This window comes from Aegilops tauschii, chromosome 3 (genome assembly GCF_002575655.3).
Source record: "Aegilops tauschii subsp. strangulata cultivar AL8/78 chromosome 3, Aet v6.0, whole genome shotgun sequence".
NCBI classification, from domain to species: Eukaryota; Viridiplantae; Streptophyta; class Magnoliopsida; order Poales; family Poaceae; genus Aegilops; species Aegilops tauschii.
Genome location: NC_053037.3, coordinates 33,445,016 through 33,472,434, shown reverse-complemented (window position 1 = coordinate 33,472,434; position 27,419 = coordinate 33,445,016). Strand labels below are relative to the sequence as shown.

The 27,419-nt window shown below is 47.0% G+C and overlaps 2 protein-coding genes across 2 annotated transcripts; one reads left to right on the top strand and one right to left on the bottom strand.

Annotated features, from left to right (window-relative positions):
* Nucleotides 1-4,086: 4,086 nt before the first annotated feature.
* On the top strand, nt 4,087-9,946 carry LOC109777300 (uncharacterized). Its single transcript, XM_040401929.3, has 16 exons — nt 4,087-4,215; nt 4,331-4,454; nt 4,849-4,989; nt 5,082-5,209; nt 5,347-5,622; nt 5,807-5,946; nt 7,149-7,219; nt 7,511-7,588; nt 7,660-7,728; nt 7,807-7,866; nt 7,977-8,096; nt 8,183-8,310; nt 8,398-8,673; nt 8,798-8,928; nt 9,456-9,491; nt 9,579-9,946. Exons 2-16 carry the CDS (start codon nt 4,388-4,390, stop codon nt 9,685-9,687), a joined length of 1,830 nt encoding a protein of 609 aa, XP_040257863.2. The 5' UTR covers nt 4,087-4,215; nt 4,331-4,387; the 3' UTR covers nt 9,688-9,946.
* A 12,829-nt stretch (nt 9,947-22,775) lies between these two features.
* LOC109777301 (WAT1-related protein At5g64700-like) lies at nt 22,776-25,691 on the bottom strand. Its single transcript, XM_073511536.1, has 5 exons — nt 25,474-25,691; nt 25,279-25,338; nt 24,923-24,985; nt 23,255-23,883; nt 22,776-22,987 (listed from the first exon to the last, which is right to left on the bottom strand). The coding sequence occupies exons 1-5, from the start codon at nt 25,689-25,691 to the stop codon at nt 22,776-22,778; spliced, it is 1,182 nt and encodes a 393-aa protein (XP_073367637.1).
* Nucleotides 25,692-27,419: the final 1,728 nt, after the last annotated feature.

Here is a 27,419-nt window from a genome sequence, read left to right as displayed (position 1 = left end):
CAGTTGGCTCACCGGCCGCCTACGATCTTGCTTGCCACCGCGACACCGCGCCCGTCACCCGCGCTCGCCTGCCGCTTGCCTGACAGTCGTGTCTGGCACTTGCCTTGGCTCCCTGCTCGTCATGGTTGCAACTCGAACACAGGAGGGTTCCAGCGCGCTGTCATTCATGGTTGGAGCATCCCCGGCGTCCCCGTCTCCGGCTCGCCCCTATTGTGAACTTGCACCGCCATGTCTAGCAAAAAAAGCAACAAAAACCTCCAGTGCCGGTTCCAGCAAAAAATAATGATGGTTTCAGCAAAAATCTCAACAGCACAAAAACTTCGGTAGTAGATTTGTAGCAAAAAAATTAGCTAGTTCCAGCAAAAAGAAACACCGGTTCCAACAAAAAATCATGCCGCTTTGAGCAAGAATGTTTGCTGATTCCAGCAAATTACATGACACTAATGCATGTTGGATGTAGCAATTGAGAACATTGGTTGTAGCAAAAACTCAAACGGTGGTAGCAAAGAAATTGATGCACTGGTTCCCCCCAAAAAACACATGGTAGCAAAATATTTGATTGGTTCCAACAAAAACCGAGGTTGGTTGTAGCAAAAATGTACAGTGGTTGTACCAAAAACAAATGACATGGTAGCAAAAATTTGGGTTGGTTCCATGAAAAAGAAACGAACATGGTGGTACCAAAAAAATTGATTGGTTCCAGCAAGAACTGAAGATGGTGGTAGCAAAATTGAAAACCGGTTGTACCAAAAAGCAAATGACATGGCAGCAAAAGTTTGAGTTGGTTCCATAAAAAAGAACATGGTTGTAGCAAAATCTTACACTGGTTCCATCAAAAATCAAGGGCGTTGGCAGCAAAAATTGGGGCTGCTTCCAAGAAAAGAAAATGCTGGATCTCCATCACTTGTCGCCGTGGTTGCAACGCCTCAACGCCGGCCGCCGCGGCTCTCCATCACTTCTCGCCGCCATCGGCAGCACCGGTGGGTGTTGGTTTGCAGTGCTAGTCGCTGGTTGGGGGGTGAGGGGGCGAGGTGGGGGCAGCCATGGTGGGGGAGGCGCGGTGGCCATGGCTGGTGGCACAGCCGGTCGCCGGTGGGGAAGGCGCAAGCATCTACAGAGAGGAAGAAAAGGGGCGAGCGGAGGAGGTTGCGGTAGAGATGCACGAGCGAAGAATGAGTGGATGGTGTTGTCCCTAAAGAGATAAGGTAATACCGGAGATGGTCGTTCGGTGGTGGGCCTACTTGCAGAGAAAGCAAGCGGTGCGACCGGCCCGACGATTCGGCCGGTGCGCCATGTGGAAAGGTTTCCCAAAGATAAAAAGGTTTATACAAACCAGACGATTTTCATTTAAGCACCAAATCTAAATCCTCGTTGGCCATGGACACGTCTGCGGTCCATGTCCTTCTCTTCGACGGACATGAGCACATCAATCTTTCATGTCCTACTTTCCCTTATCGGAGTTCACCATCTAGTCGAGGACGTTGCCGGCCGAGGTGAAGTCCATGATAAACGTGGATGGCCCGACCTCATGAACGGCGTGAGCGACGCAAACGATGCGCAGCTGCCGACGTCCGCAACATTCTCATCCGTGAACGCCTGCATCGCCTACGCCTCATGATGTGCAACCACCACCGCTCACGGCGGACTACGTTGCACGGATACTTGGATACATATCGGATACGTGATAGGGGACACGCCTGATACGCCAATTTTCTAAAAACATGGATAAGGGAATACCTTTATATATAGATATTACATATATTAATTATTAAAAATATGAAAAAAATAAGGAGCTTCTAGGTCAAAACATGCCTCAATAGGGTTACCCCTTTCTTTTCTTAAACTTGGTCCACTTCCATTAATTGGGAGTGGGATTTCCCTAGGTTTTCTGTTCCAATCAGTGCATCGATCGACTCTCTTGCTCACCTTTCAATTGAAGAAGAACATTGACTGACATGTTTTGACACGAACTCACGTCCATGTTGGGAATCTTCATAACGTGTACCTTTACTATAGAGGGGATTTCATGTCGAACGAGGGGTTTCAGGTATCCAAAACGTATCGCCGAAGTATCCTAGGAGTATCAAATATTATTTTCTTTTTTAAAAATAAAAAAATTGAGGGATACTTACGGGATACGTATCAGGCCGTATCAGGACAGTATCTGAGTATCGGGGCAATATCCGGCTGGATACACGTGCTTTCTGAAGTATCCGCGCAAGGTAGACGACGGATGGCGCGGGTGCAGCGCATGGGTTTGTACATCACCCGCTGCTCATCCACGAAGGCCTGATTTTCCGCGACCATGGCCACAACGACCTCCTTGTTCGCCTTGTTGTCCGTGATCTGTCCCTTCGCGAGCCAATGCTGCTCGAGGAACTGTAGGTTCTACCACTGCTCTTCCTACAACATCTGGAACATGGAGACCGGCGGCAAAGGCCGCCATGACCGCGTCAAAGTGTGTCCGCACATGCATGCGCCATGGTGAAGCCTGCAACCGGCACATGCCCCGGACTCTGGTGAGAGACCACCTAGCCGAGACATCGTCACTCACCACCATCATAAGAATAGAAAAGAGAGTGAACTGAGTGCAACTCGGCTGATTAAGTCTCTTGTGGTGAAATCATCTCACTAGGGTTGAAGTCCTAAACTTAGCAATGGTGCTTGCATTTCCTGGGAAATTTTAGGCTTTCCGGCGATGTTCGTTCGCTGGGAGGAGACATTCTCGTGGACTATAAGACTCCCGTGGTGACTTCGTCAATCATCAAGATAATGTGCCGGCTTAGTCTCTCAGAGGTGCTCATAGGGACAGGGTGTGTGCGTGCATTCCTGGGGGGCGGGTGTATTTGCATTTAGGGCATCTCCAACACTGACCCTCAAACCCCCGCATTCGTCCGGACCGTGCGGTTCAAACTTGTTTTGCCAGCCAACTCGGTCCGCATCCGTCCGCGGACCAGTCCGAACGTCCGTTTACTCGAAAGTCGGAAACAAACCGGGAGGGCTTTGTGGGTGTCTGTACCGCTGCCACGCACGCGTCCGAGACCCCAGACCCACCCAAAAGCTTTCCCTCTCTTTCTCTCCAGTGCATGCACCCCGCGCCGAATTCATGCGGGTCCAAAGCCGTAGTGGCCGACATTGATGTCGTGCGATGTGATCGGAAGGGAGCGCGACGTTGATAGACGGGCGTCGGCGCTTCAATGCAAACGTATTGTCCCGAGAAACCAACTTCGACCACTTCGCTGGATTGAAGCGGGCTAGCCGCTTGGCCTGGCCGCACCTATATATTCCATGCTCAGGTGATGTCCACATCCACACTTCCGCGCTCAGCCTCTTCTCTAAACTCCTCCTCCTCACCTCACCACACCATGCCTAAGTCATGGTCCTCCTCCTCGCCACTACCACGTTGGCGGCAATTCCTCTTCATATCCATCATGTCCGCCGAGGACAGGGTGGCGAGGCAGGCGGCACAACGCGGCACGCCGCTTAACATTCACTTAGTCGGACGATGCGCCAGGCTAGGCCCGCAACGACTCTGACCTGGCGGCGGCCTGAGCACTCGACCAGCGCGACCGCGCCACCATCCCCACGGGGAGCTCTCCAAGATTGGCTAGGAATGGTCATTAAGCAAGACCTCCGCCAATGCTGGCAGGGTCAATGCCACCGCCAGAGCACCGAGGCCTACTTAGGCATTGGCCGCAGCGGCCCTCCGCGCGGCACAGGAGGAAGCAAAACAGCTCCTTCGCGAGTGCCAGGCGGCGGCCGGGCAAGGCTGCCGCGTTCCTGCGATTTTCCACCGCCGGAAGGATGACAATGATGATGCAGACGGCGACAGCGGTGCGGGCGGCCACAGTGGCCACATGTAGGAGGTCGTCGTACGCTAGATGTTAGCCTCCTATAGGGTTTTTTTAATTATTTTTATCAGTTAAACGATCTGAAATATCGTCCGTGTCATGTACAAAAATCTGTAAAGAAAACAAATAAAGAAAATTGATCCGCTCTCCCTGTCCACGGTGAAAATTGATCTCGTCTCCGTCTCCGTCCCGTCCCGTCCTGTTCCATCTTTTCCTGCTCTTCTCCCGAGCCGTGACATACCAACCCGACCCGACCCACCGCCGCCTGCACTAGGGTTGATCCTCCACTCCATCGCCATCGCCATCGCCGTTCCTCCCTGCTGTCTCCACCCGGCTGCGATTTCTGGGGCTTTTGATTTTTGCGGTACGAGCTTCTTTCATCCAGTGATTAGCTGAACCCCCTCCCCTCTTCTGTCCCGATCAATTTGATTTCCTCCCTTGCGGCTAAACGATTTGCTAAACCCCAATGGCGTTCGCAGTTTACCATACTCTAGATCCGCGTTTGCTAGAGCCTATTTCCACTCCAGGCTGGAAACATGAAGCGAGAAGGGGTTTGCACGAGAAGCCAGACCAAGAGACAAAAAGTTTGGACAGCTTGGCGAGGTGAGCCACTGGCTGTCTGGTTCATGGTTTTCACTTTCAGTGAGATTCCAATGAAATTCACTGAATTTCAGTAGACACTGAAATATTACGTTTCAGCCAAAATATTTCAGCAGTTTCAGTACAACACAGGAGTTCAAATATTTTTCAAAACATTTTTTCAAATTTTCAAATTTTTAATTGAATTTGAGTGAATATTTCAGTCATTTGGCTGAAATGAAAACTGAAATCACTGAAATTCACTGAATTTCGGTGATTTCGGTTGGTGCTGAAATTTTTCTGAAACTGAAATTGAAAACCATGGTCTGGTTTCAGTCCCGCTGCTTGTTCCTTCTTCTGCAACTTACGATCAGAACTGTGTTGTATGACATGAACATGATGATGCTTCCCTAACTAGGAAATTCGCATCCGGACAATCCTTTTGAAGAGGAATTTGGCAGCTTAAGTGATTCTGGCCAAGGTGTCTGGACGGAACTCAGTGAAGAAGTCGCCTCAAACTTAGCGGGCACTGTTGTATCGCTTGCTTCATTTGCTGATGGTGATTATAAACACTAGCTTTGCAAAATTTTATCTATGTCTATTTGTTTGTATACTTCATGATTGAGAATTTGGAAATACCATCTTGTGCAGGAAACGCCGTGTTTTTTGCATGCACCGGCATAATTATCGTAAACAAGCCTACTTTTACAAGTTTTCTGACTTCATTAAGTTTGGTTAGATCTATTGATGATGACACCAAGATCCTTCATGATATGACGGTTGGTACTGCCAACTTTCTTTTTGTAGTACCCTGAAAAAAACTTTCTTTTTGTACACTATTGCTTGCTTATTTAATATCATGTTAATCATTCTGCTAACCAGGCTATATACTTGCTGCATTGCTTTATTGATGCAGATTGAAGTGCGCCTTCCGGATAATAAACTTGAACTGGGATGGTTGGAATCCTACGATTTGAAATACAATGTTGCGGTTATCAACATCGGTCACTACCGTTCTCTTCAAGTAACATGTCTAGATCATCAGCGGCAATTTGAGTCTCACAGTAAAGTAGTTGCCGTAGGGCGTTGCTTCAACTCAGGAAAACTAATGGCCACAGCTGGGATGTTGACCGACAATCCACAAGGAGCTTACCGGGAGGAGCTTGCCATCTCCACATGTGAAATTACTATGGTGCAGTGTTAATTTCTCGCTTTCTATACATAGTAAAAATAAATAAATAACTGTGTCATGATATGTACTGGACTTTTTTGGGGTGGGGGTGGGTAAAAATACTCCTTTTTTTCAATTATACAAACTTTGTTCAGCATCGCTAAATCTTTATGCTTGGCTCACTGTCACTTTATTCTTTTCCTAGACTGGAGTGGGAGGGCCCCTTGTTGATTTTAATGGGGACTTCATTGGGATGAACTTTTATGCTGAGAAAGAGACTCCATTCCTACCAAGGATTAAAATTCTTGAACTCCTGTCACAGTTCAGGGAAACAATTCAGTGGATGTATGTCCTCCATACTCACTCATTGCTTTTCTACTCTTGTCCTCCATACTCACTTATTAGTTTTTGTGCACATGGGTCACACATGCTTAGGAAAATAAATAATGGTGGAAAGCTTAATCAAGAGTGCACTTAATACAATAGTGGCTTCTTATGACATCATACTGCAGCTAACAACACACATTATATAAATCTCTAGCGTTGTTGGAAAATTTGTTGACGAAACATTGTGTTAACAATTCATGCATTCTAAAAGAATGTGCAGGCATTTTACTTAGAATATGAAATCACATTGTTTAAATTACTGCATGTGTTGTACAAGGCTAAGAACAGTTAAAGGATGATCACAACTTGGTATGTAGTGAGGAGCAACATGCTCAATTACTGTAATACCGAGCGAGTGAGAACTATTTAGCAGATGAATTAGTGCCATGCACTGAAACATTCCTGGATGACCACAGGCCATCTGTTCCGCTTCTTGCGAATTTATTATTCAACCTGGAATTTCCAGGAAGCTGACCACACATCAGTAGGCATACAAAATGAATGAACTAAGTACATAAGAATAATTCCGCTCATCAGTAGCCGAGGTTTGGTGGTACTACCATTCATGCTGAATGCCAAAGAGTTTCTGAAATGCCTTGTTTTGATGTTTTTGTAATACTTGCATCTGCTAACTGATCTGCATTTGAGAACATCTCCCTTGATAACAAATTAGTTGTTTGTGACATCTGGGGCTGGATAAGCTGCAGTGTGACCTTGACAATCCATACCACCTGTTTTGTCATGATATCTCGCAGTTGCCCTGTACTCAATTGGGGCTCTGGTGTCCATGTTTAAGCTATTAATACTTGTTCAAGTGATAAGGTAGTGAAGGTTCCCTGGTAGGTTTGGTATAATATCATCTCCATTTTTTTTTTGTCACTCACCACAACATGCATGGGAAAAGTTTTCCACTATATTAAGCTACTTATATTTAATAAATATTTTCGTCTATACAATAATCAAACACAATAAATATTTAGGTTTTAGGGTTTTCCCCATTGTATTGTTGTTTAGTGCCTGACCCCAATCAACAATTTTCCTGATTTGCCCCTTTTAAACATTGAAGTTTGTATTGTTTGGTATCCATGCATACATATCATCCATGTTTACTTTTGTGGATTTCTGTATTACTCCAATGAGTTTATCGCATTCTGCTGCAGGGCTCCAAATAAGAAAGGACCTGGTAGTAAAATTGAAAGATTTCCTAGACCTTGTAAGCCTGATTCAGAAGGTGAGAAAAGCACCTTAATATTGTTAAATTGTGCGCAATCATCACATCATCAGGCAATTCCTCGCCAGAGTCACCGCCAATGTTAATTTTCAACAATCATTTGTAGAATCTGGGTACATACTTAGTTTTATGGTTGCACCTATTATCATGCTAGCATAACATATTTGATATGCTAATTAATTAGTTCATTCTAAGTACTTCAGTGTAGTATATGAATATGAGAATATACTCCTTTCCTTCATACTGCTTTTCAGTGTTCTAAATTCTGCTTATTTCCCTTCTCTATTTTAGTCAGCTCAAGGAAGGGAGAGAAACTTAAGGATCAGAAACCTTCCATATGTACTCTCTGTGATCCAGAATGTCAACCAGGTTGGTCACTTTTAATGTTAACTATTGATCATTGGTCACAGTCATTAATTGTTTCACCCCTGTGGCACCAGGACTCATGGATAGATTATTATTAGAGCGGAAGTCTTTATGTTCTGGGCGGCCGAGTTATCCTTGTTTTGGTGAGTTGTTGCTTGCAGTTTTCCTGACCATCATTATACATGGGGTCATCAATCACTTAACTATGTTGCAAAATTTAGGCGTTCCTACAAAAAAGGAGCTGAGGTCCAATGGTTATCCCCTCCCAGTTTGGCAGAATGGTGAGTTCATTCGTGTCCTTTTGATATTTACTCTTTTCTGTTGGAACATCTGTCATCTGACTGGTCTCTCCAGCTCCCCTCCACTACTGAATCTTTATTGCTTTTGCCAGCGGGCATGCGTTTGCTTAACAATTTTGAAGAGAAATTTAGTGAAGATATCTGGAGTAAACTCGAAAGAAACGTTGCTTCAAATATGTCTCAAAGTGTTGTTGCATTGGCTTCATTCAGTGGTAATTATATTCATTATAAGCTCGTTTACTTTCAATATTCTTTTTCCAATTTCTTCACTAAATTATCGGAGTCATTACTCTTGTAGGAAAAACAAGGTGTTTTGCTTGCACTGGCGTATTCATAGACTGCAATGGGTCCACCACAAGAGTTCTGACCTCGGCAAGTTTGGTTAGAACTTCTGACAATGAAAACAAGGTTGCTGATAACCTTAAGGTTGTTACTCTGCTAATAATTGTTTAATTGCCCCTTCCACTTATTCATGATATCACTGGTTTAGTCTTACCATATCATTAATTGCAGATTGTAGTGTGCCTTCCAGATAATCGTCATACCAGAGGGACATTGCAACATTACAGTCTACATTATAACATTGCCGTAGTCCACATCAAGAATTTCTGCTGTACTCAGACAGCACAAATCGATAACCAGATGCTAATTAAACCTCAGAAGGAGGTAGTAGCTATAGGGCGCGTCTACCAATCAGGCAAATTAATGGCCACAAGTGGGATCGTGACTGACAAACCAAGTAAGCTTGGTTGCAAAGAGCTTAAGATTTCCACCTGTAAAATCACCAAGGTACGCTGTGTCTTTTCGTGTGGTGGAAATAAATAGTTGCGTCAGAATGAGTAATTAAATCCATCTTCACATCTGTATGGCTTACAAATACTGTCTTTTCCTATTCATTACTTTTGTGTGCTAGGCTGGGATTGGAGGACCTCTTATTGATTTTGATGGAAATTTTATTGGCATGAACTTCTATGGCTTGGAAGAGACTCCATACATACCAGTGAATATAATTCTAAAAGTCTTGAAGAATTTTGATGCACCAGGGTATGCTCTCTATATTTATGTAATTTTTTGTGAGTATGCAGGTGTCTTGCGTGTGCATAATATGCAATCTTGAGGAAGTTTAGTAGCCTCGATAGGACATTTGTCGCCATTTTGATCTTCTTATGCTGAGCACATTAATTAGAAGCTTGAATAGAACTGCTGTGCATATGATAAATAACATACGCCAGTGGTACGACAAAGACCGTCCTGTTGTTGTGGCCGACAGTTGAGCATGTCTGATTGTACGTACATTTGTGATTATGGAAGTATCCTATCGTATGTCTCATGGCATCACTCTAACCTGGAATTGTAATGGTAAATATGGGTTGGTTTTGGTTGTTATTTTCAGGTTACTTTTTATTTGGAACTCATGCTAGTTCTTAAATCCCAACTTGCTTTTGCGGTTGAGCCATTTCGCCTCTTATTGTTCAGACATACGAAGTAGTAACTGATGTTGCGTGATTTTGGTCTTGTCCTCACACGCGTGTTTGTTGTTGTACGTAAAACTATTTTCGGCCTGTTTGCAGGACTGTTGCTAGAGACGATGATGATAGCCCAAACAGGTATGTTTATTTACTACATGTTCATTAACACTGCTGGCTAGAGATGTATATTATTTTAGCAGCTTATTTATGTTTTGCTCTGGACAGATGGCCCGTGCCTAAGCCATTTTGGTGCTATCCCAAATGGCACGAGCTTGAGGAAGGAATAGATGTGGAAGAAGAAATTATATATCTGCGGCAGTGGCAACAATTCTAACCTGATAAAGTGTATCTCGATGCATGTGTGTATCTTGTCCTCAAGCTGCTGATCCAGTTGAAGCACAAGCTGATCGTGTCTAGCAAGTATGAAGTGTTTGTAACTTCCCTAATCTGAACCCTGAAATACTAGCTTAAGAACGTACCCTCGTGTCTAGCAAGAATGGTTCGGGAGACTGTCATATTTTTCGGTACTGTAAGTTTGTTTGCAGCTACGGTTGTGATTTTAAGGCACAGTGATGAACAGTTGTCCTAAGAAACATCGGTACAAGTCTGGCCCCAACGACTAGGTTGGTGACCTGCATCTCTTGGCAATCAGATTCTTTGGAGGGCAAGTTGAGTAGCAGCAGAAGGTAGCTCCATTCTGCTGTGCTCAAGATGGGTCCAAAAAGGTTTCATCAGCATCGAAGTCCTTTTCTGCTCAGGATGAACAGTAAATCCAAAACAAATCATAATTTCTGAATTTATCTTGGCAAACTTTGATAAATGTTGTGTGCTTGACAGATTTTAGCAGAAATGATATTTGTGGAGGTCATGGCAAAAAAAAGCAATATCAGCACTCCTAAATGCTTTCTAAAATAGCATTTTTGGAGCGTCTGAGTTTTTTCCAAATGTCATTTTCTGACAAATTTTGGCAAACACACAAAGCGTTTGTCAAAGTTTGCCACAAAGCATTGCAGATTTTTCTTTTACTGTTCATCAAGAGCCATTGAGTTCGCCAAGCACGCCATCTCCAACGGCACGAAAGCCGACCATGTACATGCCTTGAAGATCCACCGATCAGAAGCAGAGCTTCAGCGGTGCTCATGCTAACTCCTTTGTGTTGCATGCAGAGTGAAATCCAGCGCTCGTCAGTCGTCACGCCTTAAGCTGCTGATTCTTATTGTTGCTACTGATCTGCTGCTTGAGGTAGAACTCCAGCAGCTCCTCCTCCGTCGACTAAGGGATGTTCGCTTGCAGAATGCAGAGAGATGTCTGCAAACATGTCTGGAAATCTGGATGTATTCATGAACAGTTTTAGGGCAGCGAAGGCCGTCCAACCGCAGGCATCAAATGTCCGCCCCTGCTCCGGCCTCCTCCATTTGACATGCATACCAAGATCAATAACAATTTAAACATACTTTTAATAGTTGTAAGCATATGCAATCACAATAAAAAAGCATCGGATGTTCAATAAGTTTTTACATTGAGGCAATCCCCAAAGTTGCCTATCCAGCTGTCCATGCCAAAGACCTTCTTCGCCTCCTAGTCCGGCCATCTATAGAAAAGACCTCACTCTTTGGTTGACTCGATCTCCTCCATATGCCCTACAGATCCGAATAGCACTAACCTCTCATCACTGACCATCCCGTGACCACACGATACGGCAGTAAAGAGCATTAGCACTAACTGGCCACTCCGGAGGCATCAGTGAAAATGTTTATTTGGCTCTGCTAAATGCATATCACAGATGGGTACAAAAATGGTCGATCTGTGATAACGTGCTCCGCTGACCAAAATGAACCAAACGTTTCAACTAACTGTCTTCTATATTTGACCCTTCAGTTTTCCATCTGGTCAGTGCTGGTTTGTTCGCGGCCTATTAATTTTTTTTTAAAGAACCGGTGTATCACCGGCGTTCATATATTAAGCAGAGAGATGGCGGAAAATATGTTCATGATCAAGTGATCATGGTTGATTACAAGAGTTAGGCACAAGTTGCCTCCGTTATAACTGGGAAAAGAGATGACTCTAGCTTGGATCACCCAGCGGTGTCTCAAGGCATTTAGCTCCTGCCAACTTCTAGCCTTCAGCATCTCTCCTGATCGCAGCAACCACATTGCAGAGTTGGCTTGCCTGATGCCTGAAGGTGCGATTGTTTCTTTCCTTCCAGATGTGCCATGCAGCTAGGAAGATTGTCGTTTTGAGTTTCTCTCTGAGCCTCGGCCTTGCCTGTTGGAGGATGTTGCGTATCCTTTGGGCGGAGGGGGAGGTGTCATCTATGCTCTCGGAAATGAGTGCAAGCTTGTTGCAGTCAGTCCAGGTTGCTATTTGTCTCCAAATTGCTCTAGAAACCGGGCATTCCCAGAAAAGGTGAGTTGAGGTCTCCAAGTTTCTTCGGCAGAGAGAACAGAAGTATCCGTTTTCGCGGCCTATTAAAATTAGTCATACACTGCTGCCCCACAATCAAAACTCTCACTAACCGTCCCTGGTGCCACTCTCTTTTCGCCGTTCCCAGCAGCACCTCTCCCCCTTCCTTCACAGTTTCCATCCACCCGCATTCCTTCCTCTTGTACCTCCCCTCTGTTCCGGCGCCGTCGCTCGGAGAGAATCTGACGCCGCGGCCGACATCGTGCGTCGGGAAGAAGCGGATCGACAATCTAGTGCCACCGCACCTTTACTCCTTCATGAACACCGTCGTTTTGTCCCATCGGCTATGGCAACGTGTGGACTCTGTCTGATCCAAAAGTTGCATTCCGCCCGGCCGTCGGACGCCGGGTCTACCATGCATGTGTGCGCGGTCATAGACCCGACATGTGCTTCCTCATTCTTCGGCCGCGGTGGGGCCACGATGGTGAGCTCTATTCCTTTCTATTATTGTTCAAATTTGAGAGCTCTATCCCTTTCTATTAGTGTTCAAATTTGGAGTTTGCTAAGCATCTTGTGGATGACTCATTGTTATTGCGGTATAAATTTGTACATTATTTTACCATGCATATTAGAATAGAATTTCGTGCATTAACGCTAGATTGAGAACCTTAAGGCCTGACTATGAATGTTTTATTCATATCATCAATGATGAAAAAACTGAAAATGTATGTCCTAGTAATTTTGTCCACATGCTTTTACACATAACTTAAACAACCAAAAGAACTATCAAGCGCTTCTTTATCATGTTGAGGAAGTCTTGCTTAGAAATTTATAATGATCATCTCTTTGGAAAACTCATTATTGCGGCATTTGAGTATTGATGATTTAAGTCTTCCCTAAGCCGCGGGGGGGGGGGGGGGGGGGGGCATAGGGATGACACGAGAGGCGACTGGGGGGGCGACCAGCGGGTGCGCCGCCCCCTTCCTCCAGCGATCGACGGCGTGTGGGCGGCCGGTTTTGGGCGCTTGCGGACGCCGACAAGGACGATGTGGACGTGGATGCGGACGCGACTCCGCCATCTCTGCCGTCACCGACGGCCTTTGACCAAATCTGTGACTTCTTCCATGCCGGATACACCGAAGATGAAGTGGTGACGACTATTGACAACGTTTTGCCCATTGATGATCCGGCCAGGATAGGGCTGCACGCGGGAGAGAAGAAGGAGATGGTTCGCCGGGTGGTTCATCGGAGAACGGCGGCGACGGCGGTCAGGCCTTGGAGAGGTCCTCTCCCGAAGGTTAGTCTTCCTAACCTTACCGTTTTTGATTTAATTCCGCCGGAATCGTGGATTGTAGTAAAGAGAAAGAAGAATGCCCGCAGGACGGGGGCTAGACCGGCGCCGGCGGCGTGCGCGCCGGTCACGCCCGCAATTCCGGCCGCCGGGATCGCTGCAGCCCGAGCGCTGCGTTTGAATTCCCTGCTAGGCCCAGTTGGGCCGTTTCTAAGTGTGCATGGGCCGAGTTCGGTTGGGCCGGGGTTAGCTGGGTATGAGGCCCAGGCTAAACCGGTGCCAACCCAACTGAGCGGCGCCGACACGCGCACGTCTTCGATCTTTCTCTGCTCGTCTCGTTCGCCATCACGTAGAGCTAGGGTTCCTCGGCGCTGGGCGAAACCGGGGTTCCCGTCGTGTGGTCCGGGGCGAGCGGCGCGTATTCCTCCACTCAGGGCTATGGCAGGCCGAGGTGCGGGCGTGCCGCCTGGGAAGAAGCAGCCGGCAGCGGATCCCGTCGCGCGTGCCGGTGCCACGCTATCGGCGCCTGGGGTCGAACGTGGGGCTGCGGTGCCGGCTGCGCCGCGACCGCCAGCGCTGGCTGGTGCAAACCTTCCCGTCGCGGGTCGAGGTGGAGGTGTGAATGGCCAGAGACCACCGATGCTGCCTCCGGCTGCTGCCGCCGCCACGGGTTGGGGCGGGTCTGGCCTTGGTCCTCGGCCGCCGCCTCAGGGCCCGGGTGTGATTCTAGGACGTGGAACCCCGCCAGGCCCGCGACCTGCGCTGGCGGTGGGGGCGTCGCCGACTGTTGGACGTGGCGCTCAGGGACTCCGGCCACCGGCGCCGGTTTCCGCGTTGCCTTCGATGTGGGGCGCGGCGGTTGCTCCGCCGAGGCCACCGACAACTGCGGCTGTGGGGCGTGGTGCTGCTCTGCCGCAGCCTCGTGCCGCGCCGCCGCCTCACTACGTCGCGAGGCCGACGCAAAAACGCTCGGGCCCAACGCAGACGAGGCAGAACGCAGTTGCTGGAGAGTCTTATGATCCGCCCCGGGGACAGTGGGGGAACGATGGCTATGATGCTTATGGGGATGGCCAACACCGTGGATCGTCATCTACGGGAGGTGGACGTGGTTATGCCTGGCAGAGTGATGGTTCTGCTGAGAGACCTTTTCTCAGCCCTCCTGGTGGTTTTGTCGAGGGAGCTTCAGGCCCGGACTACCGGCAGAGAGGTGGCTACCGTGGTCACCGTGGTGGTCGGGGTGGTGGTCGTGGTCTGTACCGCAGACAGCCTCCGCCACCGGCCGTTGTTGACCTTGAGGCTTCTGTCGTGGCAGCCGATCCCGTTCAGTCGACTGAACTGCCTAGCCAGGCGATGGAGGTCGTGACGGCACTGGCTAACGCGGAGGTTCCTGGGACTGGAGTTTCAGCTGAGGCAGGCGACAGGACTGATTCTGAGAGAGCGTCCAAGTGGGCGCGTAAGAAGGAGAAGATGTTATGCTATCGATGTGGTGAGAAGGGTCACTTCATTGCTGAGTGCTGGCGGAGTTGTGCGATTCGTGTGGTAAGCCAGCACATGCCACGGGGGATTGCCCGCTTCTGCGTGATCAGGTTCCGGCTCTTACAATGTATGGAGTATATTGTGCTGAGCTGATGTTCTTTGAGTCCCCAGCGGCGAGAGAGATTCCGGTGGAGTCGCAGAGTTTGACCACTGGAATTGTGAAAGCTACCCAGGGAGCGGTTTCTGAGGCTCAGATTGTGCGGAGACTTCAGGAACTGGCTCCAGGTGATTTTCAGTGGGAGCTTGTCCATATTGAGGACAATGTGTTCAGGGTTGACTTCCCAACAGAGGAGGATTTGCAGAGATTGTTGAGCTTTGGGTTGTGCAGAGGTCCTGGCACTAAATGCATTCTGGAATTTCACGAGTGGAAGAAGGTGGAGCCTAAGGGAAAGCCCCTCACTCAGGTGTGGTTGCGGTTTTCCGGGACTCCCTCTGAGCCTTTGAAGGATGCTCGAATTGTGGCTAGTCTAGGTATTATGGTTGGAAAAACTGAGAAAGTGGATATGGCCTTCACCCGTGCCCATGGGGTGGCCCGACTTCTAGTGAGCGTTCTGGACATTGAGTTCGTCCCGGATGTGGTCAACTGGACTTATAGGGGAGAGGTGTTTCCTCTTGAGATTGAGTTTGAGGATGCAGATCTGTTTGCTGAGGCGGTCAATGGGACTGATGTGGATATGCACGAGGGTGATGACAGCGCGGGTGCTAGTGGGGAACCGACTGATGAGGCTGGACGAGAGAGGTCCAACGGATCGGGACCTGTTGCTCAGTTGCCCGTGGACGGGCCCGAGGTAGAGCCGGCACCAGCTCCATCGGTGCCGATGAGTTCTCTGCGGTTTGGGTCGTTTGAGCTAGCTTCTGCCCTGAGCGACCGGGTGGAATCTGATGATGTTTTTGAGTGCACGCTTCCGGTGTTGGAGTTTGATGCTGCTGATAGTCCCGTGGTGGGAGGCTTGGTGAGGACGCACTCGGCGACGACCTTGGATGGGGGAGGGGAGGTGGAGCCTCAGGTGGCTTCGCTTTCCCCCGCTCCCCCAGTGGTCGCGTTCCGGGAGATGTCGTCTGCTTCGGAGGTTGTGCCTGGGGGGGGGAGTCCGGGGCAGGTGGCCTCGACTTCTTCCCCTCCTATCCTGGCGCCGGCGATGCCAACGACGGCCGGCCATGGGGGAGACCGTCTGGGTCAGGTGACCCCGGTTCCCTCTTCTCCGGTGGCAGCTAGAGCGGCCACATCTCCAGTGGCGCTGGGTGGGGGTTTGGGGCAGGTGGCCTCGACCCCCCCTTCTCTTTCGGCAGTCAGGACGGCGTTGCCCTCTGGCCAGAGGGTTGGGGCGGGGGGAGTGTTCGGGCAGGCGGCGCCCGCGCTTCCCTCTCCTGGCGTACCATCCGTGGGGCTTGGGAGCCCACCACCGCCTCCTCCGGTAACTTTGGCTGATTCTTCAGCGCGAGGTATTAGTCGGGAGGAGGACATTGCATTTGGTGGGATCCCCGACCCGGTCTCTGCGGGGCGACGGATGAGTTCTCGTCTCCAGGACCACCCGGAGGTTGATGACATGCAGCAGAGGTGCGCTATGAGGGCGGCCAAGCTTCGTGACATTGATGTCACTACTGGTATGTCTGTCAACATGTCTAATTCTATATTGCATTTTTCTAATGAGGAGATTATAAATAATGCCAACCAATTAGGAGTTTTGCTAGGGAGTACTAATAGTGAAATTTCCAACTCGGTTAATGATCTCCTAGATTTGGAAGCGGAACGTGCTTTAGAAACAATTCAAAACCTAGCAGCGGTAAACCCATGAATGATGCAGAGATTGACGCGTTGGGGGTCAGAGTGCTCGATAATCTTTGTGCGGATCTTGCACCATCCACTCCTGAATCTGAGGAAGAGGATGTAATTCTAGAGGATGCAGTAGCTAGACCAACTGAGCCCAGTTATGAGGACCGGATGGAGGACCATAGTAAACCCAAACGTAAGTGGAAGCGGAAGGTTTATCCCGCTTCCGCGGTTCGTAGGAGTGCTAGGATTCGGACTGCCAAAAAATTTCATGATGACATATGAAAGGTATCTTTTGGAATAGCAGAGGTCTGAAGGACTTGGCTAAAAGAAGGTTTCTTGCTGAGGCGTCTCTTGAGCATAGATTAGATTTCATTGCTCTCTCCGAAACTGGTAGGGATAATTTTGCGCCCCAGTTTCTCAACACTTTATCGGGTGGTGTCGATTTTGATTCGCATTGCCTTCCTCCGCGAGGAAGATCGGGTGGGATCTTGCTTGGAGTGAGATGCGATTCACTGGAAGTCCGAAGTGTAGTGATGGGTGACTTCGCGGTTAAATTTCGGGTCAGGTCCAAAGCTGATGGGTTTAACTGGGCACTGGTGGCGGTTTATGGTGCCGCACAACCCGAGCCTAAACCGGAGTTTTTGGCGGACCTTGTTCGAATCTGCGGATCCGAGCAGCTCCCAATTTTAGTTGGGGGTGACTTCAACATCATTAGGAGGAGAGAGGAAAAGAATAATGATAATTTTCACAACAGATGGTCGTTTATGTTCAATACCATTATTGAAAGCTTGGATCTGAGAGAGATAGAGCTTTCCGGTAGAAAATTTACCTGGGCTAATGCTTTGCCAAACCCGACGTATGAGAAGCTGGATCGAGTCCTCGCGAGTGTCGAGTGGGAACAGAAGTTCCCTCTCGTAACGGTTTAGGCTCTCTCGCGCGGAATCTTGGATCATACACCTTTATTCGTGGACTCAGGTGAGCCAAACCACGTGGGAAACAAAAACACCTTTTCTTTCGAGCTGGCATGGTTTGAACGAGAAGGTTTATTGGATCTGATTGCCAGGGAATGGGCTAAGGATGCAGGAGGTACGACTTCTGTCGAGCGTTGGCAGAATAAGATTAGGCATTTGAGAAGTTTCCTACGGGGATGGGCTAAACACCTTAGTGGGATTTATAAGATTGAAAAGGAAAGGCTCCTTTCTCTGATTCAGTCCCTAGATATCAAAGCCGAATCCACGATTTTGCAAACCGCAGAGCTCCAGATTAAGCTAGATGCGGAGATGAGGTTGAAAGAACTTCTCCGCGAAGAAGAATTGAAGTGGGCGTTGCGGGCTAAGGTCCGCAGAGTGGTCCAGGGGGACGCAAACACTCAATTCTTTCACTTGATTGCTAATGGCAAGCACAGAAAGAAGAGAATCTTTCAGCTTGAACAAGATGAAGGAACTATTGTAGGGCAGGACAACCTGAAACTTTACATCACCGAGTATTATAAGCAGTTATTTGGACCTCCGGAGGATAGTTGTGTATCCCTCGATGAATCCAGGATTGAGGATGTGCCTCAACTAACTGCTAATGATAATGATATTTTGGTTGCCCCATTCTCGGAGAAGGAGGTGTTTGATGCTATAGCGCAGATGAAAAACAATAAGGCTCCCGGGCCTAATGGATTCCCGGCGGAGTTTTACAAAAAGTGTTGGCATATTATTAAGGGGGATTTACTACCAATGTTCCATGATCTTTTCTCTGGACAACTTCAGTTATTTCACTTAAATTTTGGAACAATAACACTGCTTCCTAAGAAAACGGATGCTGTGAGAATCGAGCAGTTCAGGCTGATCTTCCTTCTCAATGTTAGTTTCAAAATTTTCACCAAGGTTGGGACTAATCGGCTCACACAGATTGCGCATTCTATGGTGCAGCATTCCCAAACTGCTTTCATGCCGGACAGAAACATCCTGGAAGGGGTGGTGGTCCTGCATGAAACGCTCCATGAAATTCACTCGAAAAAATTGGATGGAGTTGTCTTTAAGGTGGATTTCGAGAAAGCGTACGATAAAGTAAAATGGCCATTCCTACAACAGGCGTTGCGTATGAAAGGTTTTGATGAAGTCTGGCGCCGCCAGGTTGAATCATATACGCAAAAAGGGAGTGTTGGAATTAAAGTGAATAACGAGATACGTCATTATTTCCAGACACATAAGGGCCTGAGACAAGGGGATCCGATGTCCCCTATCCTGTTCAACATTGTAGTTGATAGGTTGGCAATTATGATAGGAAGGGCTAAGGAGGCTGGTCAAGTGGGTGGCCTGGTACCTCATCTCGTTGACGGAGGTGTGTCCATCCTCCAGTACGCCGATGATACAATCATCTTTATGGAGCATGACTTGGCCAAGGCGAGAAATATGAAGCTGGTGTTATGCTTATTTGAACAATTGACCGGGTTAAAGATTAACTTACACAAAAGCGAGTTGTTCTGCTTTGGTAGAGCCAATGACGAACAAGAGGCATATAGGCAAGTGTTTGGGTGCGATTTGGGGGCTTTACCTTTCACCTACTTAGGAATACCAATCCACCATCGTAAGCTGACAAACAGAGAATGGAAGTGCATCGAGGACCGATTTGAAAAGAAACTGAGTTGCTGGAAGGGCAAGCTCATGTCATACGGAGGCCGATTAATTCTGATTAATTCGGTTCTCACGAGTATGCCTATGTTTCTTTTGTCATTCTTCGCAGTCCCAGTTGGAGTTAGGAAAAGACTGGACTTTCATCGATCGCGATTCTTTTGGCAGGGTGATGAGCTAAAAAGAAAATACCGTTTAGCCAAATGGGATATCATCTGTAGACCGAAAGACCAAGGGGGTCTTGGTATTGAGAATCTTGAAGTTAAGAACAGATGTCTTCTCAGCAAGTGGTTGAGTTATCAAGTGGGACTGACGCCACTTGGGCGCAAATCCTCCGTAGCAAGTATCTTCAAACCAAAACTTTGTCTCAGGTGACAGTAAGACCGACTGATTCACCTTTTTGGAAAGGGCTTATGAAATTCAAACTTTCCCTGTTTAATAGGACAAAGTTTATTGTTGGTAACGGCGCTAGTACGCGATTCTGGGAGGATACTTGGCTCGGAGAGGCACCCTTAGCCATCCAATACCCGTCTTTGTATCGTATTGTTCAACGACGTGAGATTTTTGTTGCAACGGTACTTCAATCTATCCCCCTTAATATTCAGTTCAGAAGGGCGTTAGTGGGTAATCGTTGGGAAGAATGGCTACATCTAGTAAGTAGACTGATGGAGGTTCAGCTTTCCCAACAACCTGATGAATTACGCTGGAAGCTTACTAGGTCTGGAGTATTTACAGTTAAATCAATGTATGTTGATGTTATCAATTCAAGCTCGATTCCTAATTCCAAACATGCTTGGGCTGTCAAAGTCCCTTTGAAAATCAAAGTGTTTATGTGGTTTGTCCATAAACAAGTTATTTTAACCAAGGACAACTTGACAAAGCGTAATTGGACAGGACCTACTAGGTGTAGTTTCTGTGATCGGGATGAGACGATCAAGCACCTTTTTCTTGATTGCCCGCTAGCCAAAGTTTTATGGAGGACGGTCCATATTGCTTTTAATATTACTCCACCGAGTTCTGTCAACACGTTATTTGGAACGTGGCTTAACGGGATAGAGTCCGAGTTAGCGAGACATATTCGAGTAGGAGTCTGTGCCTTGTTGTGGGCGCTCTGAAATTGCAGAAATGATTTGGTTTTTAACAGGACAACACGCATTCATTTTTTGCAGGTTATTTTCAGAGCCACGGCGTTTATCCGTTCGTGGTCACTACTCACTCCGATGGAGGCCAGGGAGCGTTTGGTTACTGGATCTATCCGCTGGGAGATGGTAGCTCGGGATATCTTCAACCGGTTTGGATGACGGTCATGTAATAGGATAGACAATTAATTTACCTATCTCTTTTTTGCCAGCCGGTTGTGGCGTCCTTTATTTAGCTAGTCTGTTTTTTCTAGCCCTTTTTGGCTCTGTGTGAGCTACTTTTTACTTTTCATTTGGAGACTTTGAGACCTTGTTGGAACCTATCTATTTGCTTTAATAAGATGGCCGTATGCATCATTCTGATGCAGAGGTCGGGGAGTCCCCCTTTTCAAAAAAAAAGTCTTCCCTAAGCCTAAGTCATACGTTCTTCGGAATGTGGCAAAAAAATTATAAATACAATTCCTATCCTCACGTACTTGCTAAATCAATCAATTCCATTTCATAAGGATCATCCAGGAGACTAAAGAATTTCAATGCTTTGCCCTCCAAAGATAGAGGGAACAACTTCTTCATATCTCCATCTTCTCATGAACCTGAAAGCCTAGAGATATCACTTTTTCTTTTTAAAGTTTGAGTAAATTATTGGACGAACGGTTTCATATCCTACATAATGGTTAGTTCTCACATGCTCAAGTAAGCCAATTGGTATTTGATAAACTTTTGAGAAGACGGTTCCATGCTAACCATGGTAGTGGTATAGGCGACCCCTCCTAGCAAGTTACTGACAACAGGATTTTCCTTCTAGCGCATGGTGGACTGCTCACAACCGACAAACTACTACGTCTCGGCTGGAAAGGGAGCGCCATTTGTCTGATATGTGCCTCGGCTGGCGAGTCTGTTGTCCATCTCTTTATAGCCTGCAACTTTGCTACTACGCAAATTTGTAGGAATGGCATCCTCCTCGGGCTTCCAAGAGATTCAGCCAGCCCCCACAACCGCTCCAGTTCCGGACAAGTATGCAGATTGGTGGTCGATCGACATGAAGACGCACCGAAATTAGACAGGAGGCTCGATGTGGTCAGGTTTTACAGCGCCTGACAAATATGGAACAAACAGAATGATAGGATTTTTAGGAATGAATATAGGACAGTGGCAACAACGTACGCTCTATATGATCAGGGAACTTATGAGGGAGAGAGCAATGGCCTTTCACAGAGTTGTTCAAGATGATGGGCGTTGTTCCTCTGTTAGATAGCACATAACCCTAGGCAAGGCCTAGTGTATCTGTAGTCTGATTATGTACAATTTCTCACTCCTCCTAATAGAAATGACAAAGCTCACGACACTTTTTCGAAGAAAAAAAACACGGGCATGTGTGGCTATTGTTTACTTTATTTATTTCTAGTGCGATTACAACTCTAGAAGGTATATACAGTTGTGTATGTGTATGTACCTGGGCATGGAGTATGTGAGCTCGAGCTCACATGCACCATTTGCTACAGTAAAATTAAAACTTTTTTGCAACAAACATTGATGTGTGTTTCACATGCGGGCCAATTTTGGTGATGGAATGACATGTGTGGAGGTCTGGGCAAAAATGCAAAATCATGCTAAAAAAACTGTTTTGGAAGCACTTTGGAGCATCGATTTTGTTGTTTTGCCATGACCTGCATGAATGCCATTTTGTCACGAAAGTTTGCACGCATGTGAAAAACACAACAATGTTTGTTGGCCAAAAACTTCAGTTTTTTTCTTAAAAAAATATATTTTTAAAATTATACTGTAGCAAGGGTTCATGTGAGCTCGAGCTCACGAGAGCATTTTCGTACATATAGCAGCAATTAGCATCTGAGTAGGTTCGGTGATTCTTATTTTCTTTTTTTGAGTAGGTTCGGTGACTGACTAATCCCTTCTTTATTCTACTAGTACAAGAGTGCACATGGACTGGCTAATTATAACAATCATTATTAGATCATCAATAACAAAGAAGGGATCTTGTATAAAAAAGGATTTTGATAGCAGCAAATGTTTGCTGGAGGGCATGGCAAATCAAACGGTTTTTATGGCAATTTATATTGTCTGAGGATTGTAATTTTCTTTAGCATTCTTTTCTTATCATAGGATTTGTCGTGCTTGGTGAAGATTTGCCATCCTCGTGGCAATATGAATTGCCATGAAAAACATTCAATTTGCCATGCACTAGCCACGTCAGCACAATACTGTTTTAGAAAGAGAAAAGAAAAATCCTCATGTAGTAGTGTTTGTCAAGGACAATTTCAAGTTTCTTTTGTACATCAATACAGACACAAGCGCTCATATACACGCGCATACACTCACCCTTATGAATGCACACACGCACACCCTACCCCTATGAGCACCTCCGAAAGACTGAGCCGGCATATCATCTTGAAATTTACGAAGTCACCGTAGGCACCTCGTCGTCGACAGGAACGTCTCCTCCCACTGAGTGCGCATCGCCGGAAATCCTGAAATAAATCCAGGAATAACTGCGAGCACCAGGATTTGAACCCTAGTGGGCTGGGGATACCACAGTCCCTCTAACCATCCAACCACAGGTTGATTCGCAGACAATTTCAAGTTAGGACTAATAGTTCAGTTAATTCCGTATGGACTGCTCTGGCTTGCTAGACCAAACCGCTAGGCAATGCCATCATCGGCGTGTACACACTGCAGCTTCTGCTCGCCGTTGCCCGCCTTGGCGGCAGCGAGCTCCTTGCCTTTGCCCCAGAGGAACGCGTAGAGCCCCATGACGACAAGGCCCGCCCCGAGAACACCGCCGAGGTAGAGGTCGGTGCCGAGCATGCCGGCGTCAACCGCAGTCGTGGCAATGAGCGACAGGGAGTTGAACACATAGATTAAGATCGCGGGAGAAACGATTTCGCGGCGGCCTCTCCCAGCAGCTATTGCGGCCGCCATAGCGGGCAATCGCGGCAAATAGCGGAAATTTTTCTGGTGGGAGAGATGATTTTGGAGGGTTTTGCTGATTTTTTTTAGCTATTTAGAGGATATGTAGAGGATTTCGCGGCAGCAGCCATAGCTTAGCGGCGAGGCTCCCGGACAGCTATAGCGCAGCTATCGCGGCTATTTCGCGGGTTATTTTAATCTATGGTTGAACATGGGAGGGTACACGGGCCCGCGGCGCGCCACCGCCCACGACACGAGCACGAACGTGACGCCGGTGTTGAAGACCCCGGAGTACACCACTGTGACCAGGCGCAGGTCCCACCCCATCCTCCACTCCGCCGCCCAGCCCTCGCGGGGTGCTAGGACGGTCGCCGCCGCGGCAGCCGCGGCTGACTGCAGACTGCCCGCCGCGCACGTGAGCGCAGTGGACCAGTATCGGGACGGGAACACCTTGGCAACCCTAGCCTGCACCACGAACCATAGTGCATAGCTCACGCAGCTCCCACACATGAACAGCGTGCCGACGGCCATGTCGTGGCCACCTTGGATCACCGACGCCGGTGCCGGTGCGCTGGCGTGGGCGTGGGCATTGGACAGCCGGAGGTGCGGCAGCGGGAGATGAGGGCCCTTGCATAGGCTGACCACCATGGTGCCGGCGACACCAACGGCCGTGCCGACCAGCTTCATCCTGCCGGGCCAGGTGCCGAGGGAGATGCGCTCGGCCTGGAGCACGACGGCGATGAGGAAGGTGACAACGGGAATGAGGTTGAAGAAGTTGACGGTATAGGCGGCGCTGGTGGTCCGTAGGGCGCAGTAGTACAGCCCCGTCGCCAGCAAAACTCTGCATCATCCACGCATAATTCAAAATTTATTGGATGCAAGACTGTACTGAATACATATTAAATAACTGAGAATCCAACACAATAGCCTGACGTAATTTCGATGTCTGTTATTTTTGTGCCACTTTCTCACACATGCATGCAAATAAAGAGAGTAGACATGCAAACATAACATTACGAAAAAAAATGGTTTTGAAAACTTCCAAAAACTCTTATTTCACCAACCGTTAAACCGATTAACCACACGTTTTCACTGATGGCTGCTTCACTATGACGAGATTTCCAAACTTAGTCCCATGTTGACATGTTTCATAATTTTTCATTGGTAATTGCAAAATTATAGCCATTTAGTTGTCGGGCTACATGCATGTACAGCCATTTGGTTGCGATGGAGGTGATAGTAACTTAATTCGTTACAACCAAAAGAAAAGAACATGGTTATCAGGTTACATAACGCTACTCTCGATCAATTGTAGGACTTCCATGATACTCCCTGGTTGTCATTTTAGCGCTAGATACATTCGTTTGAGCGACAATTAATATGAGACGAAGGAGTAGTAGTTTTACAGCCTCACCTCATCTTTTACTTATTTAGAGTAACATTTTAATACTCACCCTGGCCATTCACAGCAATGCTACTATCCCTAATAAATATTTACCTGGCAATCATACATATTTAGCACAGTAATCATACATTGTTATCGTGGTAAAATTTAGATACTGATAAGCACATTACTTCAATATATACTGATAACCACATTACTATAATTTGACAAGTGGAAGGACAACAAAAATCTTCAAAACGTAACATAGACGTTTACCATATTAGTAGCGTGGATTAGCCTAGCCTAATGCTAATAAGCTTTCCCTGTTTTTAACATCAAGGATAAAGAAAAAACATCAAGGATCGAGATTATGAACAGAGTTATAATTTCGTACAGATCAGAAATCACATCGCAATAAACTGAGGACATGAACAAATGTAGAAGCATGCAAGCGCATTGCATTACAGGCTGCAGTATACTATAGTTGGATGCGAACCCGAAAGTAGCGTTGATGAAGATCCAGCCCAAAACAACCATGTTCACTTTCTTCAATATTTCCCTGCAATAATCAACGACAGTGGCGCGGTAGCTATATTAATGAAATAAGAACAGATGATGCAAATGCAGAGAATCAAATGGAAAAATGCATGCATGTTAGGGAAATATGTTGTCCTTTCAAAAAAAAAAAACTGTACTTAAAAGGAAAAAAAAAAAACTCCTTCCAGAATCCAGACGTGGCTGCAGATGTTGTCATGTGAACGATCAGATCATCGACGAGCGTGCCTACAGCTGGCGGTTGCGACATGTCTAGCACTGTCATGTGCCCAAATGATCAGATCGATGAGCATACACCTGGCGGCTATAAATACGGGCATGTGTATACCTATGCGTTCATGCTGTCCGTCAGTCAACCTAGCAAAGCAAAACAAATGACATTTCATGCATGCATTCATGAATGATGTACTCTACGTGTTTCGCCGAACACGGATACAATGGTTTAAAACTAACTGATATTGCGCACCATGGCTCAATCGATCACACACGCACCTCTCAAAAACGACGGCAAGGGGGGCAACGGTGGCAGCAGCGACGAGGTTGCCGTAGACGAGGAGGACCAGGGGTTGCATGCCGCCGTTGAGCGCCGCCTTGGACAATAGCATGGTCACCACCGTCAACACCTGCACCAGTATCATGCCCGCCGGCAGCGCCACCCGCTCTGCCTTCCTCCTGCTCGTCTCCTCCTTGCTGCCCTCTGCCGCTGCCATTCTCAAAGTGAGGGCCCGAGCTTCACTTCTTGGGACACACGAGCAACGCAATGCCAGAGAGTGAGAGGATGGGGAGAGAGCTAGCTACGTAGTGAGGTTGCAAACTTGCAATATGTACGAAACGAACAAGGCAATAACATGATGGTTGGCTTGCGTTGTGTGTGGTTGGTATAATGGTTGATTCCCGCAAAAAAGAAAAGGTAGTGGTTGATTACATCGAATATTCACTATATTTCCACACACGCATAATGCTCCAAAATTCGATCCAGATACCTAGGTACGTACCTCCTCCCTCCAAAGAAATAAATCAACCAAACTAAATACGAAATATTTTGCACATACATGCTAATAATTCATAAAGTCCAGCTGGGGCTGCTAATATTGATGCTATAATCAGGGCCAGCCACTCCTTTTCTTTATTGAAAACACTTACCTGTATTAATCAACCAGCATTCACACAATCATTTTAGCTACTTCCAATGCAAAGAAGGGAACTTCACCAATCAACACCTAAGTTTCTATTACTCTTCCCCTGCAAGAAAAAAAAGTTTCTATTACTCTTACAACCAGTCACTCTCGTTGCTTGGGGTGCCGAAATTACCATCTTCGTTATGTATACCTTACTTTGGTTGTCCTTGCCAGAAGTGAGCAAAGTAGGGCACGCCGAGCTTAGGCTGCAGGACTACCTTGACATGTACAAAAAAAACGCACTCACCACAGGCGATCTAGATGTTGCATCCTTCCGCATCCGTCCGTGGACCCGGCACTAGTAGAAAAATAGGCTTTGGTCACAGGGCAATATTCACATTAGTCCCGGTTCAGTCACGAACCGGGACTAATGTGAGCATTGGTCCCGGTTCGTGCGGCCAGGGGCCTGCCGGGCCTCGTGGGGGCATTGGTCCCGGTTCGTCCGGCCCCTTTAGTCCCGGTTGGTGGGACAAACCGGGACCAATGGGCCTCGCTCCTGGCCCATCACCATTGGTTCCGGTTGGTGGCTTGAACCGAGACCAGAGGCTCACCCTTTAGTCCCGGTTCATACAACAAACCGGGACTAAAGGGTTGGTCCTAGTTGCGGTCAGAGTTTAGTCCCACCTCGCCAACCGAAGGGCGCCCACACCGGTTTATAAGCCCGTCCCTCTCTGCCTCGTTGAGCTCCTCTCAAACTGAAAATAGATGCCCTTATACAGGGAATTTGACCTAAATTCAGAGTAAATTTCTTTGAATTTCATAGAAATTTATTATGAATTTAGGTTGAATTTTCTCTATAGGCGCATCTATGTTCATTTTTTTATAGTAAATAAAATAAATAAACCTTAATAAAATAAATAAAAATAAATAAACCTTAATAAAATAAAATAAAATAAACTATAGTAAATAAAATAAATAAACCTTAATAAAATAAATAAAAATAGCAGCAATAAAATAAATAAAAATAAAATAAATAAAGTAAAATACATAAGTAATTAGAAACAAAATGGAATAAAATAAATAAGTTTTTTGTTGTAAGTAGAAACAAGACAAAATAAATAAAGCAAAAGAGAAAACAAAAAACAGGAAAAAAATTATGCCACCTACTGGGCCACCACGGCCTGAATACGACTTGAAACCCATCCATGGGCCAGGATTCAGGCCCGCAGAAGGCCCAGTAGGCCCCACAGGCAAAGAGAACGGTTAGGCCCGAAAGCCTGCAGTTGAGAGGAGCTCGAGAGGGTGGGCGCAGCAGCGCTT